The sequence below is a fragment of the Microcebus murinus genome, chromosome 12, assembly GCF_040939455.1.
Source record: "Microcebus murinus isolate Inina chromosome 12, M.murinus_Inina_mat1.0, whole genome shotgun sequence".
In the NCBI taxonomy this organism is placed as follows: Eukaryota; Metazoa; Chordata; class Mammalia; order Primates; family Cheirogaleidae; genus Microcebus; species Microcebus murinus.
In genome coordinates, this window is record NC_134115.1 from 45,538,586 (window position 1) to 45,562,060 (window position 23,475).

At 35.5% G+C, this 23,475-nt stretch overlaps 1 protein-coding gene and 1 non-coding gene across 2 annotated transcripts in view; both read right to left on the reverse strand.

Annotated features, from left to right (window-relative positions):
* Nucleotides 1-1,230: 1,230 nt before the first annotated feature.
* The window catches only part of HAUS6 (HAUS augmin like complex subunit 6), a 38,911-nt gene continuing 16,666 nt past the window's right edge, over nucleotides 1,231-23,475 (reverse strand). The window contains exons 8-17 of the mRNA XM_012769709.3: nucleotides 21,465-21,635; nucleotides 19,579-19,772; nucleotides 18,839-18,965; nucleotides 18,260-18,362; nucleotides 15,878-15,959; nucleotides 11,428-11,494; nucleotides 10,899-11,084; nucleotides 8,759-8,894; nucleotides 6,634-7,647; nucleotides 1,231-4,806 (exon numbers count right to left, since the gene is read on the reverse strand). Of these exons, the coding sequence (XP_012625163.1) occupies nucleotides 4,745-4,806; nucleotides 6,634-7,647; nucleotides 8,759-8,894; nucleotides 10,899-11,084; nucleotides 11,428-11,494; nucleotides 15,878-15,959; nucleotides 18,260-18,362; nucleotides 18,839-18,965; nucleotides 19,579-19,772; nucleotides 21,465-21,635 (2,142 nt within the window). The 3' untranslated portion in view covers nucleotides 1,231-4,744. The remainder of the gene's footprint in view (nucleotides 4,807-6,633; nucleotides 7,648-8,758; nucleotides 8,895-10,898; nucleotides 11,085-11,427; nucleotides 11,495-15,877; nucleotides 15,960-18,259; nucleotides 18,363-18,838; nucleotides 18,966-19,578; nucleotides 19,773-21,464; nucleotides 21,636-23,475) is intronic.
* Nucleotides 11,578-11,708, reverse strand: LOC142874722 (small Cajal body-specific RNA 8). Its single transcript, XR_012922360.1, has one exon.

The following is a 23,475-nucleotide window of genomic DNA, read 5'->3' on the forward strand; positions in this document are numbered from 1 at the left end:
ATTGCTTAACTGGCAGATTGGATTTTGTGCGCATGGCCCTCATGACTTCAGTGATGTTTGATAGCTGTAGCACAGTGGTTAAGAGTATGGACTCTGCAGCTAGACCACCTGAGTTGAGTTAGTGTATCTGGTCCCTTCACTTACTAGCTCTATGAACTTGGGCAAGATACTTAATTTCACTGTCCTTGTTTTCTCATTTGTAAAATATGGGTAATACCACTACTCCATAGGATTGTTAAAAGGATTAAATTAAAACAACATAGAAAGCATTCAGGAATGGTGTGTCAAGCACATACTCGGTACTAAGTAAGAGTTAGCTATCATTACTACCTACTGAGCCATTCTTTCCCCAAATGACTGTATGTGAAGCCTGGCTAAATATCTGTGCCCTGACTAAATGCCAAGTATTAAGTACTTGATGTGCATTTATCTTATTTAATCCTTACAACCTGTGAAGTAGGTTACTTTTAATAGATGAGAAAACTGGTGACCTAATAAGGCCATGCAGCTAAACCTAGACAGTCTGACTACGGACTCTCCCCTTCTAACCATTACACCCCCACTATTTCCTCCATTGACAGAAAAATTAATAAAAATCCTAGCATTTTAGATGTAGATTATCCCTTCTATTAACTCCAGATTTACATACTGAGGAAGCTAAAGCCCAACAACTTAAGTGACTTCTGTCAAGGAATGATGTTTAAGTCACTTTGGGCAAGATCACTTTCCCATTTCTATTTATCTGGAAATTAGATAACATTGAATCAGATTCTTACTTTACCTACTTTTGGGGAAGGATTCTGGGGTTCCTAATTTGGACTGGCAATGTGGTATAGTGAAATCAGAAAACAGACCTAAAATGCCCCATTCCAGTTCTAGCAATAGCTACCTCATAGATTGTTTTAAATGAAACCTAAGTATTTTAGAGCCAAGAGACCTCGGATCAACTATGGGCCTCTCATTTAACAGATGAGGCAGTATCTTTCTATAGACAGTAAATATAAGTGACAGGGCTTTAGAGTTTCTAAGGCATTAGAAAGTTAACCATTGGCAATAACTTAATACAAAGACTCCAAATGAGAAAACTCTGCCAATCATTTTAAAATATTACATGTCTAATAATTAAAATGGCAGCAATAAAATATTCTTACCTCATTCACTGAACCATTCAAATTTCTTTTGTTGATCAAGTTATTAGTATATCTTTGTATATGATCATTTTATGGTCTGCAGGGGCATGGTTTCTTTTGATATTACATAAGAAATTCCAGAGCCAGGTGGTATATTAAATATTTATTCAAGACAATATTATGTAAAACATTTACAAAGTCCCATAGAAGACTCACAAATATTTTAAACTTAGGATGCACACTTGCCATTCACAGTGCATAAGGAAAAAGGTGATCTCTAGAGCAACTATGTAACAGAAAATGTAACATAAAAGAGAATTTTACTTCAGCAAATAACCTGCTTTACATTGAGGAAAATGTCCTTAAACATTTTAATTTTAGTATACTCAGTAGGAAAAGAATAGTGTGCATAATTTTTTATACAGGCCTCAAGAATACCTGTTTTTCAGAATTCAAGATTACAATGAGCTTAAAGGCCACTGCATTCCACCCTGGGCAACAGTGAAACTTTCTTTAAAAAAAAAAATTACTGCTTTTCCTTTAGATAAAACTGACTTCGTAGTTCATGGTTAAGAAACACATGGTAAAAGGTTTCAAAATGCTTGTTCGGTATTTTTGTCTTCAGTTAAACTCCCCCATATATTTTTCATTAACTTCAGCTATTCTTTATTCCACTCGGTAACATTTTTCATGTTTAGCAATATTATATGTTTATCTTCTTTAAACATCTAAAATGATTAGGACATTTTAGCATTATCTCAAGTTTCAATATAATGTAGAAGTCAGTTTACACACATATCTTACAAATAGTGAATAAAAGTGCATTCCATACAATCTGATCTGAATGTAATGAGAAAAAATACATTTAAAACAATAAATTAGCCTTCTTTACCATTACTTTATCATGGAGGAGGCAAACAAAACAATTCTAATATTTAAATATTTGCTAAAGATGACATAGCCCTTGGAATATATGTATGTTTGAGGATGTATACACGCTATACACATCTATACATAGGTAAATATGTATGTGTGTATATAATGGGTATAACTAGGGAGATCACATATATCCTTGAAAAAATAATAAAAACAATTAGTGAAATATTAAATGAATAAAAACAGTTAAGATAAACTACAGAAGATTTCAGAGAAGGGATAAGCACATGGGAATGGAAAGGATAGATTAAGACTTCAAGGTGGAAGTAAGACGTTTTTCCTGAGCCTTAAAAGAGAGCTATAATTGTGAGAAGCTACAAGGAAAAGGTAAGATATTCCAGCCCAGCTTCAGGAGAACTGTAAATCAAGATTTCTAAGTACCCATGCTCACTGAAGCATTTCAGTCAATGGGATATCACAGTGGAAAGGGGAATAGAGGAAATCTGTGTAGAGGACTTTACATGCCTTTCAATTTGAACTCTTTTCTAGGATTATCAATGAACCAATAATGGGATTTTAAGCAAGGAAGTGACCCAATCAAAAGTTTCTTAAGATCAAAAGGCAACTATGCAGGAGATATGAGATAGAGAAAAGACTGAAGGCAAAAAGTTGTAATCACAGTTGTTTAGCAGAAGGAAGTGGTAAGATTTGAGATACTGTTTATGGTACTGGCACAGGAAGGGCCAAAAAGAATGTTAGGAACTTTCAGCCTATCACAGGTATAACTCAAGTAATATAATTTTTGTAAATCCATAATGTCCAGAGACACTTTGATCTTTTGATTGTCACTAAGGGCTTCCCATGCTTTACTAATGAACTTGTTTCCCTACTAGATAGTTAACAGCCACAGTAAACATGCAACAGTGTACCTGCTTCCTAAAGGTACCAGAGGGTTAAATGTGAACCTCTATACTCTTAGCAACAGTTCTCAAACTTCTTATTAAGCTTAAGAATTACCAGGGAAGCATATTTAAAACAAAGATACCTAATCCTCTTTTTAGACTTGTATTTTTAAAGATGCATCCCAGATGATACTAACACAATGGTACTTAAGTCCATCTTAGGTCATTCACTGTAAAATAGGTATAATTGCTATCATACAGAGTTCTAACAATTAAATGAAATAAATATGCATTACTTATCCAGCAATGGCCCTGACACTTTGCAGATGCAGATATGATAGCCTTACCTCCTCCCTAAAATGCTACTTTTAGATTTACAGATACTGAGTTTTCTTAAAGCAGACCAAAGAATGGTTTCCCAATACACCTGCAGAGTCCCTAATTTATTATATTAACTAACAAAGAAACATAGCACCTTAGGAGAGGCTTTCCTTCCTCTTCCAAAGAGGAAGGAAAAGAAAATAGTTTGCAAAGAAAATAGTTATATGTGCTTTCTCCTGTCTTGTTTCACAAAAACACTGGTCTTCAAATTGGGATAGGACAAACAATTTAAAGAGAGAAAGGCCCAAGGTAAGTGAAGAGAGATAAACTAAGCCCATCTACTTCCCCTCCTGCTTTTCTCCTCTCCTTGCCAGTTCCTTGGGGGCTAGTGGACAAGGTTTTAATGGTTGCTAGCTGGTGCTCTACAGAGGGCACTGTAGGTGTTATAACCCTTCCAGTGCCTGTTCCATTCCTCCTGGTTCACAGAGGGTGATAGCATGTGTTCACTTGGATACTAGAGACAAGCCTTTTTCTGGGCCAGGGTACCTAAAAGAGTGAGGCAGAAGACTGCACAAGCATGACAAGTTACTTAACCCTAAGTTCAATTTTCTCAAATTATTTTAGCACTATTCTGTAAGAACTGGGGACTTTGATGGGGTTTGAACAAATCAAAACTAGTTCCTTTCCCAAAAAGAGTACCCCTCCAAAAAACTAACAACAATAAAACAGACTAAATGAATTTTTAGTTTATATTTTTGTTAAAATATAAAACTAGGATTAAATTCTCAAAGTCTAAATTAGACTAAATGTTATACAACCCACTGAATGGATTTATAGTTTGACAATGTTCCTTCAAAGTGTCTAGTCATCGTTTTCCTTTTTCAAAAACCATTCTGCCCCAGTCTTCACTTATCATCACATGCACTTTATTCCATCAAACATCATTTCTCAGGATAATCTACTTAAATAGTCATTAAGCCTATTTAGTTTTCCCAGTCTTAAAATTTGTCATCTTGACTATACATCCCAAGACACTACTTTTCTTACTTTTTCTGGTTAGTACCATAATGTTCCATAATGAAACAATAAAAGTTGTGGGTTTCTCTAAAATGGAAGATCAGTATATTCTATGGCTATTGTATCAACCACTTAGTGAAAGTACAACTACTTATCCTCATGTTAGTTAACTGAAATTATAACATAATAAATTAGTCAAACTGTCACTTTTGTCATTTACTTAATGCTTACAAAATTCACGAAATCAACACAGCTTCCCATAACTCGACAGTTGCTTTCCAAATACTTCACATTCAACCCCGTATCCTTACAAAGAAAAAACCCAAACGTACTTTTTCTTACCTAAAAACATTATGGGAGGCTAAAAGGCATTTACAATTTTTAAACCTTGAAAAAAAGTATTATACTTCCAACATGTATTTAAGTTATAAATCAGTTTCTATCCAGTGACACTGCTTCAATTTAAGTGCATCGTAGTTAAATTAATTGGGTACTGCTTCATCTTGTCAAGTCAGATGGAGATTCTGTTGCATCAAGGCTCTTATTCAAGATGTCTCCTTCTACAGAATTGATATTTTTTTTAAAAAGAGAGGATATGCAAATATTACTAATAAATACAAATAGGACAGATTCTAAGTAGCAGCAAATTTCAGCCTTAAGGGAAAAAGAGGTTCAGTTATGCAAATACTCAGCTATGATAATATTACTATTATTCTCACTAAAATACTCTTTCTTCAGAGACCAACATATTCTTCCTAGGATATAACAGTGTTTATTGCAGGCAAATCAAAATCACATATAATAAATCTGTATCACTAGGTCCTTATCTGTCCTAACATACTATAACAGGAATTTTTTAAAAGTCTTTATGATGAAAAATTTCAAACATACAAAAGTGAAGATAATTATGATTAACCCAATGTATCTACCATTAGCAAAGATGAGGTTATACTGGAGTAGGGTGGGCCTATAACTAACTAGTATAACTGTGTTCTTATAAGAAGATACACAGACACACATGGGAAGAATGCCATGTGAAGATGGAGGCAAAGATTAGAGTTATGCTGTCACAAGCCAAGGGATGTCTGGTGCTACCAGAGGCTAGAAGAGGCAAAGAAGGATACTCTTCAAAGTAGCTTCAGAGGAAACGGCCCCACCAACATGCTGAGTTTAGACTTCTAGCCTCTAGAACTTACTCTCTCCAGAGACAGTAAACTTCTATTGTTTAAAGTGGCCCAGTTTGTGGTACTTTGTTATGGTAGCTCTAGGAAACCAATACACTGACTAACCATGTTTTGTTTCTACTGCCCACCTCCCATCAAATTTATTTCAAAGAAAATCACAAATACATCATTACAACAGTGATGTTTAAAAGTGTATTTCTGGCAGAGCATGGTGGCTCACGCCTGTAATCCTAGCATTCTGGAAGGCTGAGGCAGGAGGATTGCTTGAACTCAGGAGTTCAAGACTAGCCTGAGCAAGAGGGACCCTGTGTCCACCAAAAGGCAAGGAAAAAAAAACCCAACTGGGCATTGTGGCCCATACCTGTAGTCCCAGCTACCGAGGAGGCTGAGACAGAAGGATTGCTTAGAGCCCAGGAGTCAGAGATTGCAGTGACAATGACACCACTGTACTCTAACCAGGGCGGCAAGTGAAACTCTGTCTCAACAAAAACAAATGTTAAAAAAAAAATGTATTTCTCAGGCCGGGCGCGGTGGCTCACGCCTGTAATCCTAGCTCTCTGGGAGGCCAAGGCGGGCGGATTGCTCAAGGTCAGGAGTTCAAAACCAGCCTGAGCAAGAGCGAGACCCCGTCTCTACTATAAATAGAAAGAAACTAATTGGCCAACTGATATATATATATAAAAAAAAAAAAAAGATTAGCCGGGCATGGTGGCGCATGCCTGTAGTCCCAGCTACTCGGGAGGCTGAGACAGAAGGATCGCTCGAGCCCAGGAGTTTGAGGTTGCTGTGAGCTAGGCTGATGCCACGGCACTCACTCTAGCCTGGGCAACAAAGCGAGACTCTGTCTCAAAAAAAAAAAAAAAAAATGTGTTTCTCAACTTTTTAAAAACCACCTTCCACTAGACAAGAGGATTTTGATGATATTTACTTTCAGTGGTTTGTATTACAAAAGCAGCAAGTTTCAGGTTTTGGTTTTCTTTCCCCCACCCCTAACCCAAACAAATTGTAAACTATATACATGTCAACAGAAATTCTGAAAGAACCCATAAAGTGAGGGATCATTCCTCTCATCATAGATGAACAAGGAGCATATTTTGTCAAATTAATGACAAAGATCATGTAGCATTCATTGTGTACTATTTTTATGAAAAGTTGAGAGAAAACTTCAACAGGTGAACATGCACAGGCCTAGTTAAGTCTTACCTTTTAAATTAGGTAGTTCTCCAAGACTACATGGCATTGTGGTCTTCAATCTTTGCTCCACTGGAGAAAACTTAATTAGTGGTGAAACAGACTGTTTTCTTTGACCAAGAGACAGCCGTAAAGAAGGTTTTGTATACTCAGTGTGCAAATCATGAGGGTCAAACACATCATCTGTTTGCACATTTTGGAGAGTGGGGCTCAATTCTGCTTTGAGTCTTTCAAGTGTTTCAGCATTAGAGATGTAAGAGTCTTCCCTTTTCTTGGAAAGAGATTTCTTCAGAGCCTCATATCTACTGCAAATAGCCTGAAAATTGAAGTTTGATTCTGGGGTAGTCTGTCTTTCTCCCACAACATCTTCTGGAAAAATGCCACTGTGCACAGGACTATTTGGTTCCAGTTTAAAACTGGCCTCTAAACTACTGGAGCTATTAAGACTTAGGTGACCAACTTCTTCTGGAAGAGTTTCATGTAATATGCCAAAATCAATATCCTTAAAACTCTTAGAACCAATACCACTTGACATTTGAAAAGAGTCCCATAATGTAGTTTTATTCATAGAAGGTTTGTTACTAGAAGCTTGTGAGTGGTCCAATATTTTAACATGTTGCTCTTCACTGCTGCCCATCACATCTATCCTACTGCCTAGGGCAGGCGAGAATGTCGCTATTTGGCTAGTTTCTGAAAGCCTGGTTGGTAAAACTGTATGTTCTAAGTCTTGCTTGCAAATTATTTCCTTATTTAACAAATCTGACTGATTTTGTGTTGGTGGTTCACCTATGTGACTGGTCACCGCATATTTCGGAGGTACACACTTGCAATCTGAAACAACTTTCTCTTCAGGCAAATGAGACTGGCCAATATCTGACACAGTAGTGTCTAAGAGAAAACTGGCCATGCTAAGTTCTCTTTGATTATGCAATACTTCTCTGTTTTCAGTATCCATTTGAATTGGTTCCTCACTTCTGTTATCTTCCATTTCAATAGCTTTTCTCCATGAGCTCCTGATTTCAGTTACTAATTAAAGTGGGGGAAACACAATTTATTAATATTCCAAAACATAAGGCATGCAATTAATCATTTTATTTCTAGTGCTAAAAAATAAAGCTCCTGACTCAGTCTATGTTCCATATACATACTGATTGGATGACAAGGCTCTACAATATAACAAACCTCAACAACATCAAAGAACTCCATCTCCAACTGATCAAACACAAGTAAATACATATAACAAAAGCTGTCCCTGAAATGTGCATCTACTTTTACACAGCACATATAAACTACATATATTAAAAAGATATTTTCTTAAACATCTAGCCCATGGGCTGGCAAATTTTCCTGTAAAGAGCCAGATAATAATATTTTAGGCTTTGCAGGCCATCTATTCTATCACAATGCCTCAACTCTGCCATTACAGCATGAAAATAGCCATAAACAATATCAACAAATGAGCAGGCTTGTGTTCAATACAATTTTATTTACAAAAACACACAGAACAGGGCCAGATTTGTCTCACAAGCTGTAGTCTGCCGACTACTGATCTAGTCTTGTCTCAGTATGACCTAAATTAAATCAGCAGTAAAACAGAAATTATATTTAATGACTCAACAAAGATGATCTGCCTACATAAGGGCATTAATATCAGAACTTTGTCTACACATATTATAGGTTACAGAAAAAAGTATTGGGCAGTTTGACTAATTTGGGAGGGGTAAAGATCTGTGCACAAAGTTTTTGGCTGATAATTTCTGCTTGTTGACTGGGAGAACATAGCCTCTATACTCTGTAAATGTGGATCACAGGTCAGATCTAGAGGTAGGGGATTTTTTTTTAAAGTGATCAAACAAAATTCCTACAGAAAAAAGCCAAGTAAAACAACAAAGACAAAACTGTATATTATCAGAGTTGAATATACCTCTGTGTACTAAGTATATTAAAGGGACAAAATACTGCTTAAAGACTGCTATGTAAGTGAGAGTACCCACACTTAATACTTAAAAGTCCCTTGTATGAGAACAAATAAAGAGCCATTGCCAAGTAAGCTGAAAAGATCTGTCAGGCCATGGTTCTAACAGTGGTAGTATTTAAGAATGGGAAAAAAAAGGTATAGAAAATATTATTAACTTACTCAAGTTTTCTGGAGTACGGGGAATTTGGTTCCTTGTTAAGAAGGGGTTAGAAACTAAAGAGTCAATTAGTTCCTCTAATTTTACTTCTTTTCCCTCAGAGAGCTGGGGTGAATCAGATAAAACTGCCCTGGCAACCTAAAACAGAAAAGAAAAAATAAAGCAAAAATCATCAAGCCCATTGGTAAAATCACAAAAGCCCTAACAAGAGCAATAAGCACTTCACCGTCAGCAGCCCCTCCCATAGAAGACAGTACAAAAATAAGCAACAATGAACTTCCCAGATAACTCTGTACAGATACAATCCAGTAAAGTGAAATGGCAACAAAAAGTATTTCCTCCTGATTGTAAATGGATAACCCATTATAAAGGAGAGAAGAGATAAGAATCCTTATACTTGGGAAGATTTAGAGGCAGTTCTGAAAGTGTAGTGACCTAAGCTCCTATCTCACACATCTTTGAGAATGACAACTGTGTATCCACTAAAATGACCAAGTTTTTTTCTATTAGCTTTTTAAAAATGATTATGTTACATTTATTAGTAGGTATTAAAATTATATTTTAACCATTTTCAGAGAAAGAATAGGTGAATTGCCCTGTTTCACGGTTAATATCCTCAATGCTCTGAAAAAGGACTAAACTACCTTAAAATTACCAGTTTTAAAGCAAGCAGATTCTTCTTAATTATTATCAATTTGCACAGTAACACCTCTGTTAACAAATAGAATACACTGTAACAATATATTTCTTTGCCAGAAAACTTATTATCAGATATAAATTAGTGAACAAAACATAGAGATACATTCTAAAACAAAGAAAAGAAAGAACATAATATGAAAATAGCACTCTCTATTAACTAATTAGCAATAAAACTGAAAAACAAAAAACACACAAATGAAAGTCTCTGCTGGCCGGGCGTGGTGGTGGCTCACGTCTGTAATCCTAGCACTTTGGGAGGCCGAGGCGGGTGGATTGCTCCAGTCCAGCCTGAGCAAGAGCAAGACCCCATCTCTACTATAAATAGAAAGAAATTAATTGGCCAACTAATATATATAGAAAAAATTAGCCGGGCATGGTGGTGCATGCCTGTAGTCCCAGCTACTCGGTAGGCTGAGGCAGCAGGATTGCTTGAGCCCAGGAGTTTGAGGATGCTATGAGCTAGGCTGATGCCATGGCACTTACTCTAGCCTGGGCAACAAAGCGAGACTCTGTCTCAAAAAAAAAAAAACTATTTAGAGACTAGAGGGCAAGAGAGGGGGGGAAATATTTAGAGACCATGAAACTGATCATGTTACAAACAAGAAAAATGAACATCGAGTTCTCTTATTTGCACAATGCTTGTTCAGTTTGCTTGGGAATAGCAAAGGAGGGAACTCCAATACTCAAATTGTATCTACTATACAAAATTTTTCTTTCAGTATCTCAGGAATAAAAAGTAACTGATTTACTTTCTGGCTGCTTAAAAAAATTCAGGCAATGCAAAGGGATATTGTGGGAAACATTTAATAAAAATAATATTAGTGACTAGATTGAGTATTTAATTTGTATAATCTGAGTTCTGCAATATTGAACAATGGTAGTATTATGTGGTCACTTACCAGTGAAAAATAGCATAGCATTAAGCAACAGGGCTGGTTAGGATAATCAAGTTCATGAACAATGCATTTAATCACTTTTTAAATATTTAGGAAGCAAAAAGAATAAAACCTGTGCTCAATGACATAATATTGCATATTCTTTGATCTAATATTCAAATAAAGTGGAAGCTCAGGTAAGCAACAGACAATACTGACAAAGTATTTTAATAGAGCATAAACACTGGATAAATTTATCTAAAAATTTATGTAATAGTTAATCCCCAAAATACTTCACATATATTATTTTTATACTTCCAGATGATATTTACATAATGGAAAGAAGGTTCTAAACCATGGATGTACTCTTAATTAAATGAGTTTATATTAAATCTATTCCTACTTTTGGGGGGACCAATTTTGCTTTAATCATGATTTTTCTTATCTGTGACCTCCTTTCTCCCAAATTACCCCAGTTAATTAATAATTAACTTCATTTCACCTATGATCCCAACACCATTGAGAAAATAATAAATATGTCAGTATACTTATTACAATCTTTTCTAACCTCTTCTACCAAATAATCTTGCTCTTTTTGGAATGGATCATTTTTTTTGTCTGGCAGAGATCCTCCAAATGCACTACTTTCTGTATTCTTTGCAATATCTGATAATGGAGACTCTTCCACTTCAAATTCTGGTATTTTCTTAGAAATTGTTTCATTTTTCTCTTTGGGAGTTCTTATTTTCATGTCCTGAAGAAGAAAGACATGTTATATTAAAACCTTAATAACCATGGCTGATCTTAAAGCTGTCTGCATTAGAGGTTCACTGATTATCATGAACCTACAAAAGGTTAATATTATTATGAAAGTACATATTCACAGGCAGAATTAATTAATTCCAATATTCCCACTTAGAGAGAATGCATAAAGAGATATGGTAAAAAACGTGCAAAAACTGGAAAATGTGAAAATAGAAATTAAATTTAATTAAAACGAATAATATTTCATCATAACTTAGTATAGTCAAAATTATTTGAAAGTTGTTTTTTTTCACCAAAAGGCAGCATTGATTGAAAATTATTTTAAAATGTACCTTTTCAAGTAGTAGAACGCTGTTTCTATCTGATGATGAATCTGGCTGCAACAGGGAAGAGTCAGGGCTAAAAGTGTAAAAGACAACAAATCCAAGTTATAAGTAGGAAAGAATTCCATTCACTTGATATATCTGAATATCCTAAAAAATAACTGTCTGCCCCGTATCTGTCCGTTACGATTTCACTCAATTCGTCCCGGTCATCAAAAGGCAGTTTATTCTAGGGAGGTATGGTGACAATTAGAGCAATACTTCAGCCCAATTTGTGTATCAGCCTCCCAATTATGAACATTTCACTTACCTGCTTTATATTCTTTTAAGTCAATAGTATTTTTTTGAGGGTTAAATGACTTGATGAACTTGAGTACAGGCTAGAAGCAAATTCAATTCAATTAATTAGAATTGCAGCCGGGCGAGGTGGCTCACACCTATAATCATAGCACTCTGGGAGGCCGAGGCAGGCGGCATTGCTCGAGGTCAGGAATTTGAAACCAGCCTGAGCAAGAGCGAGACCCCGTCTCTACTATAAATAGAAAGAAATCAATTGGCCAGCTAATATATATAGAAAAAATTAGCCGGGCATGGTGTCAGATGCCTGTAGTCCCAGCTACTCGGGAGGCTGAGGCAGTAGGGTCACTTGAGCCCAGGAGTTTGAGGCTGCTGTGAGATAGGCTGACGCCATGGTACTCACTCTAGCCTGGGCAACAAAGTGAGACTCTGTCTCAAAAATAAATAAATAAATAAATAAAATAAAAATAATTAGAATTGCATTATTACAATGTCCATGGAGTCCAAATCACAGAATTTGTTATTGCAGAGACTTAAAAACTTAAAGATTCTTTTGATATTTCATGTCTAAAATCCATTTCTTATATGCTAAATCTTGCTCTATAGCAAATGTGTTACACTTACAATAAAGTCAAAGTTATTCAGAGTTTTAGTCTGCTACACTCTGTATATTTCTTAATCTTTTAGATTTCCTTGCCTCTTTGGATAAATAGTAAAACCTTATTATGGGCCGGGCGCTGTGGCTCACGCCTGTAATCCTAGCTCTTGGGAGGCCGAGGCGGGCGGATTGCTCAAGGTCAGGAGTTCAAAACCAGCCTGAGCAAGAGCGAGACCCCATCTCTACTATAAATAGAAAGAAATTAATTGGCCAACTGATATATATATAAAAAATTAGCCGGGCATGGTGGCGCATGCCTGTAGTCCCAGCTACTCGGGAGGCTGAGGCAGAAGGATCACTCAAGCCCAGGAGTTTGAGGTTGCTGTGAGCTAGGCTGACGCCACGGCACTCACTCTAGCCTGGACAACAAAGCGAGACTCTGTCTCAAAAAAAAAAAAAAAACCTTATTATGCATCTTTTCATGCTAATTATAAAATAAATTAGTAAATTTTTAAAACTTTCAAAGAAATAACTTTAAAGAAACTATTTTATTTTGACTTTAAAAAATTCTTCAAAATTCAAAGACCAAAAGCTTTGCTACCCTAGGTAATATGCTTCCAACAGCAAGCATGTTGTTGCTTTGCTTTCTCTTCATAGCAAGAAGTACAAAAGTAATAACAATTAATAGTTCTGCAAATATTTTCTATAATTGCAAATATAATTTTCCAAACTTTTTCAAACATGCATTCTTAGAATCTTCACCTATCTTCCAAACATAATTCAAAATCACTGCAATTGCTCAAGCTTCAATTTAGCATTGGCAGGATATAATCCAGGTATCAAAGGCAAAGAATTAATCATCTATTGGGATTTTTGTCTTAATTTTTACAAAAACTTTACATTAAAATTATCAGAAAGCCTGCTAAAACAGAGCCAGCAATCTATGGACCAATGACACTAAGGTGTCACCATACGATGGTGAGGACAAAGGCTATGTCTTTCCCCATGGCTATTTCCAGGAGATAACAGTGCTTGGTAGTATAATTCATCTGTGTTAACTGTTGATGGACTAATGGAATCAATGAGTAAATATCAATTGAAGATGAGGTTCTACAGATGACAAGTGTTTCTATCTGAATCATTCTTGTGCAAATTTACAAAACAATGGAAACATTCTACACCCTCCTCTCTCTCATTTCTGAATTGGCAACATGCCATAGCCCTGCTAACATCACAATCCAAGACAACTACAAAGCAGCCCTAACTCAGTCCTTACTATCTATCCACTTGCCATGCCAAGATTGAGGCATGAAATCCTACCATTGCCACAGTTTATACCATGTTAATGTTTTTAAATTTTTATATTTTAGAATGTAAGATTCTATCAATGCTTTCATTAGAAGCAAATTTACATATGATTGTATACAAGGCCTAGCAAAATACTAGGTCTTCACAGAAGATTTCAGTATTTTTCTTTAGGTACTCAGAAAATGAGCATCAAATCCAGATATAAAAATAAAAATACAATTCTTCCATATATACTCCTGACTTCCTATGAACTGGAAAACTATTGCAGAAGCAACTTCTAAAACCTCAATTTCACATAAAAGTTTTGACTCTGGTTACAGCATTACAACTAATAAGAACATACAGAATAAAGAGTGCTTTTATTCATTTAAAATTTAGGATTATCTTTTATAATTTTCCTAAGTATTTTATTTTTATACCTATCCTTCACCTATAATAACTCGGGAAGTTGGACTGAAAGACATTCATTTAGGCCAAAGGGCAATCGAAAAATAATAACAACAGTAATGATAAAGGAACATATTCAGTAGTCTGTGTTGATTGCTACTTAAATAATGCTTAATTTCAATAGAGAACTAATATATTCCCTAAGTGGATTACATACATTTAGTTTAGAGATTTTTTTGTTTATATAATTTGGCATCAATCTAAAATGGGAACCAAGAAAACAGGCAATAAAGAAAACAGGAGTACTTCTGAAGGAAGTTAAACAAAGCAGGCTCCACTTTTTCATATGTTAAATTTAGGAGTTAGAATAAATCAGAAGTCTTCTAGGTTTTTTTTAAAACATGGAACTCTTTATCAAGTGGTTTATCAAAAACCCCAATATATAATACAGATAAAAAAGCAAGTGGGTACAGTGGTTCATGCCGTAATCCTAGTACCCTGGGAGGCCAAGGCTGGAGGATCACTTGAGGCCAAGAGTTCAAAACTAGCCTGAGGAAAAGTAAGACTCCTTCTCTAACAAAAATAGAAAAAATTAGCTGGCCATGGTAGTATGCGCCTGTAGTCCCAGATATTCGGAAGGCTGAGCCCAGGAGTTGGAAGTTGCAGTGAACTATATGATGATGCCACTGCACTCTAGCCCAGGCAACAGAGCAAGACTCTGTCTCAAAAATAAAGAGCAAGCTCCTCAGGCTTAAGTGGAAAAGGGTAGGATAGGCCACAGGCTAAGTTAGACACGTCCTCAACACCAGAGGGCACTGCAGAATATAGTCTGAAAACTACCAGACTATATGATCTCAAAAGTCCCTGAACTCTTGGATTTTGTCAATAGTTAGAATGGTTTCAAAAAAAGGTCACACACACAAAACCAAAAATTCCCAATCTTGCAATAGATAATTTCCATATACAGTTTTTTTTCTTCAAAAATCTGATAACCCCCATAAAATCCAATATTTAGAAAAAGAATAGAAGGAAAACAATGTACCATGTGAAATCTTTTCCTGAATATGTGAGTCTACAGTAGAAAAATACTGTCAGATTAAGAGGAGAAATTATGGCTGAGCGTGGTGGCTGACGTCTGTAATCCTAGCACTCTGGGAGGCGGAGGCCAGAGGATCGCTTGAGGTTAGGAGTTCAAGACCAGCCTGAGCAAGAGTAAGACCCCGTCTCTACTAAAAATAGAAAGAAATTAGTCGGACGACTAAAAATATATAGAAAAAAATTAGCCAGGTATGGTGGTGCATGCCTGTAGTCCCAGCTACTTGGGAGGCCAAGTAGGATCGCTTGAGCCCAGGAGTTTGAGGTTGCTATGAGCTAGGCTGACCACATGGCACTCTAACCTGGGCAACACAGTGAGACTGTCTCAAAAAATAAAAAATAAAAAAGGGCCAGGAATGGTGGCTCACGCCTGTAATCTTAGCACTCTGGGAGACCAAGGCAGGAGGATCGCTCAAGGTCAGGAGTTCGAAACCAGCCTGAGCAAGAGCGAGACCCCGTCTCTACTAAAAATAGAAAGAAATTAATTGGCCAACTAAAAATATATAGAAAAAATTAGCCGGGTATGGTGGCCTGTAGTCCCAGCTACTTGGGAGGCTGAGGCAGGAGGATTGCTTGAGCCCAGGAGTTTGAGGTTGCTGTGAGGTAGGCTGACGCCACGGCACTCTAGCCTAGGCAATAGAGTGAGACTCTGTCTCAAAAAAAAAGAGGAGAAATTATGCACTACCCTATAGTACAGAAGTTTGGAAATAGGCTTACAATATGACTAAAATTAATATAGAAAAAAAATCAACATGAAAATAAAATTTGTTTTACCTGTTGGCTAGATTATGCACAGCTCCCAAAGTATCACTGTCTATTCTGCAACCATTTTCTTGGTTATGTTGCTTAAGTGTATCTAAAGAAATAGAAAATGAATATTCTGAAATATAAAGATAAAAATAAAAAAATTCATCTTTAATTATGTTTGTACATGCCAATATTCAAGGATCTCTTAAAATTCTAGAACAACTTCCAAACAGAAGAAAACAGAAAAATCAGAATAATATGAACACTAATAGGAAAAGATAATTATTCAATTGCTAAGTGTAAAGTGATGGGCAGGAAAGTAATAGAGAATATCTAGTAGTAGGCTTTTATAAAAAGACTGATAGGCTCATGTTAAAGGAAGTTTCCCCAAAAAGTGACAGTCCATAATTCTCCAGTGTTATAAGCTTCACGTTTAAGTACACAGATTATGCAATTACCACATATGCCAGCAAGGCCAAAAAGTTACAGTATTTAGCATATTTCAGTGAAGCATTTATAGTATCAGTCAACCTACATATTTACTCACCAACCTCTCATTGAATAACTATGTACCACTATTATACTAACAATGGGAAAAAGAAAAAGAAAAAACTGACTCCCTCCAAGGAGTCAGTCTAGGAAAAGACAGTAATTATACTGCTATAGCACTATGACAGAAGTATACACAAAATGCAGTATTTGCTTTACAGTACTTTGCCTGGAGCTCAAAGAACTATCAAACACTTCTAAAACAATGGACTTCCAACTGGACTTCCTAAACACACATATCTGCCCTCCATCTCAAGGCAGGTATAGAAATCTCCGAATGGGCCGGGTACGATGGCTCATGCCTGTAATCCTAGCACTCTGGGAGGCTGAGGCAGGTTGATTGCTTGAGGTCAGGAGATTAAAACAAGCCTGAGCAAGAGCGAGACACCATCTCTACTATAAATAGAAACAAATTAATTGGCCAACTAATATATATAGTAAAAAAAAAAATTAGCCGGACATGGTGGCACATGCCTGTAGTCCCAGCCACTTGGGAGGCTGAGGCAGCAGGATCGCTTGAGCCCAGGAGTTTGAGGTTGCTGTGAGCTAGGCTGACGCCATGGCACTCACTCTAGCCTGGGCAACAAAGCGAGACTCTGTCTCGAAAAAAAAAGAAATCTCCCAATGGACAGGCAGAGAATTCCATGAATTCCAAGGGCTTACGCTAAGCCTAGCAAGAGCCCTTTCCCAGATGAAATGAGAACACAGTGCCAATACAATGCCAAAAGCTATCAAAATAATTCTATTGACATAATCAAAGACTGTCCAAAGCTACCATGGAATCAGAATGTTCTATCTGAAGCACTTTCTCCTTCATCAAATCATGCAGCCTTTTCTGTGTCTACTCTCCTGGTTGCATATACCCTGGGCCTTGCTCTCTGGCCTATAATTTTTCCCAACCAGTGTCCTTCCCAACTACGCCTGACTCTCAGACCAATTTCCCTATCCCAGTGATTAAGTCCTGTGCTAACTGCCGTAATGATCTTTGGCTTACCTAAACTATGACCTACACCTATTACCTAGCTTCAATTTTGCTATATAACTTGTTCATTTTTTATTCATTCATTCCTCCAATTATCTATCTTCTATTTACTGAACCCAATTAAACTTTCTTATACACAACTACTGTGCAATTGAGCAAGCTAAATATGAAATATATATTCAATATTGTGGAAATATGAATCTAAGTGTGATAATGGTATGATAGTTGAAAAATTTGAATATGAGATATTACAAAATTATTATTAACTTTTTAGGTGTGATAATGGCATGACGGTTAATAGGAAAATCTCCTTATTTTTAAAGAAATGTATGCTGAAATACTTAAAGTGTCAATGTCTAGAATTTACTTAGTTTAGCCACACAATACATATATATATATACATATAAAGGACATATGGCCAGTGGTGTTTACAACTAATTGATCACAACCAGTTACAGATTCCTTTGTTCCTTCTCCACTCCCACTGCTCCACAAGGACATATGGCAAATGTTAACTATTGAAACAGGTGGTAGGTATTTAGGTTAATTATTGTACTACTCTTCCATGTTAAAAAAAATTGTGAGCTTCCACTCAAAAATTTGTACATGAGGAAGGGGTTTCCTTTTGAGATGATGAAAATGTTCTGGAACAAGATAGTGGTGATGACTGCACAACAGTGTGAATTTACTAAATGCCTCTGAGTTGTACACTTTGCAATGATTGAAATGGTGAATTTTATGCTATGTGAATTTCACCACACATATGGAATATATAAAAAATATATATGGAGGAAAAAAAAGAATATAAAAATCTATTATAATAATGGGAAATAATGACAGGAAGGAAGATTTAAAAGAGAAAAAGATAGATAACCAACCTTGAAGTGAAGCAGGATACTGGAAAAGAACACTCCTTGCATATACTTCTTCTGAGGCAGGATCAAAGGAGAGGGGAGACATAGGTGGTAAAAGATCCACAGCCTTAAAACAGAGAATTCACAATTTTAAAGTAAACACATTTGCTAATTACCACAATAACAATGCTAAGTTAATCTATGAATGGATGATTTTATTTTTCCCTAACGAAGACAGAGTTACCAAGAATATATCCTGTAACTATTTTTAAACCAAAGAGTACATAAAGAACAAGGGAACTACTTTGTCTTCCAACTATGTCTCAAATGTCACAGTACCTCATATCAAAAGGAAAGTCTTGTTTTCTTTTTAATACAATCCTCTGAATCTAAAAATATTAACTATAAAGGACAACAGGAGTTTACTGAATATTATATTATATATTCAGAAAACTTACATAAACCAAAACATGAACTTTAGGCTCAGGAGCAAAGATGGCAAATATATATACACATAGCATTTCTAGGTCATTTATAACATGATAAATCAAGAGATTGCCATATAGTAAACTACTCTCCAAAAGTCAAGTCTACATTACTTACTGGAGATGAATTTTTAATTAGACTGAAAGGAGACAGACCAAGAAATTCTTTCCATTTCTTTTGCCATTCTCCTTGCTTTTCAACAATAGAATGTCTTATAGTCGTGAGATCTTCTTTTATTTTATACCTATGATAGCATTAAAAAAAACTTTATTTAAAACATGAAAACACAAAAAAGTATTGAGTAAAATTTAAGAAAGCAACAGCTGTAGGGAAGGGGAAGGAAATACACCTAAAATTCAACAAATAACAACACATATAAATTAAATAAATGCTCATAAGTGAAGATGTAGAACCTAAAATACTTTTTCTCCTTGTAAAACCAGAAAGCAATCATACATCTATTAGTATCTTTAAAATATAATTTTTTTCCTGGCTTTAAACTTTAGTCAGAATTTTACTTCCACTCTCTGTCTCTTCCTAAAAGCAACTCATACCTCCCAGTCTTTCTGCTCATTTCTGAGGCCCAGTTTTGTTATTGGACCCAATGAAAGAAAAACTAGAAAAAAGATCAAATTATTTCATAAAGAATTATCACTTGGGGCAAATCATTTACTCCATTAATTTTCCTTTCTACTTCATGTGTCTCTCTAGGAGTTGATTAAATAAGGCTTTGAGTACTAGTTAAATTCTCACACTTTTTTGACAAAGCTGAAGAGTTGTTAATTATACAAGAGTTGTACTGAGAAAACCACCCTACTCCTCCCACAGTAAAATAACAGAAGATCTTTCTAGTGTACCTCATATGCTTCAGATCTGATAATCTTTCCCTCTGAAATTTGGTCTCTTTTTCAAGATGGTGAAGGTCTATTGTCAATCTTGGTTGGTCAGCCTGACAACGTTCGTATTTCATTACTTTCAAGACTTCATTTAATAACTGAATAACTGTTAAGAGGTTCAATTTTCCAGCCTCATAAACATTTCCTATGTGCAACTAAGGATTCAGAGGGGAAAAACATGATGAACTATAGGTTCTTATGATTAAAAAAAGTATTATATATATATATGTTTCTTATTATTATATAAAAAGTTTAGCTTAAAGAAAAGTGAAAAAATCAAAAATCCTCAAACATAAAACTACATAAATCATTTTGGTCCAGTGAAAACTACTATGGAATATTTAACACGCCATGATACATTTTTACATTATGCAAAAGGTTGAAAACTAGAATAAAAGAAATTCCAAATAGATGGAAAGAAAAATAAAGATTGAGTACAAAGAGCAGATTTGGAAAAAAGATCATCAATTTATTTATTAATAAAAGTTACAAATCGATGACCCCTAAAAGATACATACACATTGGACATGTTTATTTGGCCTACACGGTTGCAGTGTTTTAAAATCATTTGAATTAGTTGCCAATATTATGAATCATAGATTTCACATAAAAATTCCTATAGTAATTTTTTCCCAAAGACCTCATCACTTCCTACTTTCTCCCTATTGTTACATATAATTACAGGCTTCATTTATATTTATTACCTGCCTAGACCCTATAGGAATCTGAGTTTATACATCTTGATTTTCATGTACTCTGAATTTCATGTGCCTACCATGTTACATATTACAGTGAAAGCTGGCTGGGCACAGTGGCTCATGCTTGTGATTCCAGCACTTTGGGAGGCCAAAGCTGTAGGATCACTTGAGGTAAGGGGCTCGCGACCAAACTGAGCAAAACAGTGAGATCTCATCTCTACAAAAAATTTAAAAATTAGCCAGGTATGGCGGCATATACTTGTAGTCCTAGCTACTCTGGAAACTGAGGCAAGAGGATCATTTGAGCCCAGAAGATGGAGAGTACAGCAACCTATGATCATGCCACTGTACTCCAGCCTGGGCAACAAAGCAAGACCTTGTCTCTAAATAAATAAAGTGAAAGCTCTTCAGAGTCACAAAAATATTTTACCTTTGTATCCCCTACATTATAATCAGTAACTACCAAATAGTAGATGCTTTATGAATTGTGCTTACTAAAAAAAATAATAAACCAGATGGAATTATTCCATGAGCAAGTGAAAATATTATATGGAGTTTGGGTTGAAGAGGAGAAACTGGCTGTTTAAGCCACAGAATTAGTAAGAAAATACAGATAAGTTTGTAATGAGGGAAAGAAAAAGAGGGCATTAAAACAACCATGGAAAATACTTTTGTTTAAAAGTTAGATAGAGAAAAAGGAACCAGTGGAAGAAAAAACGGAGAATAGCAGTCTGCAAGGAAAAGAAAAGCAGAGACATTGAGGTCACAAAGGAGGAAAAGACTAAAAGAAATGCTTAACAGCATCAAGATAAAAGAGAAAACAGATGATAGAGACTTTTTAAAAGAACATTTGGCAATCAGGAGATCACTGTTGTTCTCTTTGAGAATTTATAAAGAACTAGTATAGAATCATATTCCTACTAAGAAACCTCATACTCTCTACACTATATGATGTAGCACTATACAAGGCATGGACAATTAATAACAGTTGATATATACCTTTAATAGTACCCCTCTTTATGAAGACTTTACTAAGTATACTCACAAAAATAAATTCTGAAAGTAGTAGAAAAATATTGCAATAAAAACAATATATAAAATAATTACATGAAAGTTTTATCAAAAGCTTCCTTAATGTCAAATTCTTACCTGATACATTTGTTTCTCAATTTCATCAAGTAAGAGCCTTGGAATATTAATAACAACATTAGTTCCATCTAAAGCATACTGGTTAACAAGACTAAGGACTGAACTAACAACTTCTCTCTCTTTTTCCAAGAACGTGAGTTTTTCCTTCACTGAAGCCCACAAAGATCGAACCTTTCAAAACAGAAAAAGACAAAATATTCAAGTCCAGACATAATCTGTGCATATAGTAAGGAAATATAAATATAAATATATGTTCACTCCAAGTAATAAATGGAATATTCCTGAAATGATTTCTGGTGAGAAAATAAGTATATTTTAATAGTTTATTAAATTAAAAAAAAAGCACTCAGTGATATTACTTCCAAAGGGGCTTTAAAGAATTTATCAGGAGAATCTAGCTCACTATGATTTTCAAACAAATCTAAGAAACCTTATACCACTAATATACAATTAGCATTTCCTATATTCTGACATGCCATCAATCTAATGAAGATTTTTTTCAGGGAGAAATAATAAAAATATTTTTAAGGCTGGGCCTAATGGCTCATGTTTCTAATCCCAGCACCTTCAGAGTCCAAGGCGGGAGGATCACTGAGGCCAAGAATTTGAGACTAGCCTGAGCAAGAACAAGACCTCATCTCTACAAAAAATAGAAAAATTAGCCAAGCATGGTGGCATGTGCCTGTAGTCCCAACTCCTCAGGAAGCTGAGGCAGGAGGATCGCTTGAGTTCAGGAGTTTGAGGCTACAAACTATAACTATAATGATGCCACTGCAGTCTAGCTCAGGTGACAGAGCAAGAATCTGTCTCAGAAAAAAAAAAAAAAAAAAAAAAAAAGATTTTTAATAAAAAAAATAATACTATGCCTCAATTTTAACTCATTCAGGTTTCAGAAAAGTTAAAATGTGAAAAAACAAATAAAAAAATAATTTAAAAAATGTGAAAAAACATGCTTTTTTTTTTTTTAGCTTTTTCTTTGAGACATAGCCTTGCTTTGTTGCCCGGGCTAGAGTGAGTACAGTAGCATCAGCCTAGCTCACAGCAACCTCAAACTCCTGGGCTCAAGCAATCCTTCTGCATCAGTCTCCCAAGTAGCTGGGACTACAGGCATGTGCCACCATGCCTGGCTAATTTTTTGTTTCATTTTTAGTTGACTGGCTAATTTTTTCTATTTTTAGTAGAGACAGGGGTCTCGCTCTTGCTTAGGCTGGTCTCAAATTCCTAAGCTCAAGCAATCCTCACGCCTCGGCCTCCCAGAGCTAGGATTACAGGTGTAAGCCACCACACCTGGCCAAAACATGCTTTTTTTAAAGCAAAAAACTTGGGCATACACTAACCTTTGTTCACTAAACTTCATGTACAAAAATATCCATAGAATTTCTATTTGTAATAGTCAAAAAGTAAAAATAACCCAAAGGTCCATCTAGAGTTTAAAAAGTATATTGGTGCTACATCCATAAAATAGAACACTAACAGCAATGAGAATATACTAAAACTACACACAACAGCATGGATAAACATCACAAACAATGTTGAGACAAAGAAGCCAGACACAAAACATATTTTACATACTCTCAATTATATAAAGTTCAAAAACAGACAAAATTAATCTTTAATGTAAGAAGTGAGGATAGTGGTTTCATTGTAAATGAAAAGAGATTCAAAGAGAATTCTGGAGTGTTAGTTAATATCCTATTCCTTATACCGAATACTGGTTACATGGCTGTGTTTACTTTGTGAAAATCTGTCAAGCTATATACACTTATGATTTGTGCACTTTTTGTATGCATGTTATGTTTCAATAGAAATTATAAAGTGGAAGGGAGTAGGATTCATGATAATTACATACATGTTAATGTCTATGTCTTCCTATGATACACATAAGATACTAAATATCTCTAATCAAAGTGTTGCATGGCAAGGTTAAAGTCCCCAAAGGAAGACTCATTGGCTGGCAGTCTAGAGATCTCACAGGATGGCATTTCCTTGATGAGTTTACAATCATCTAGCA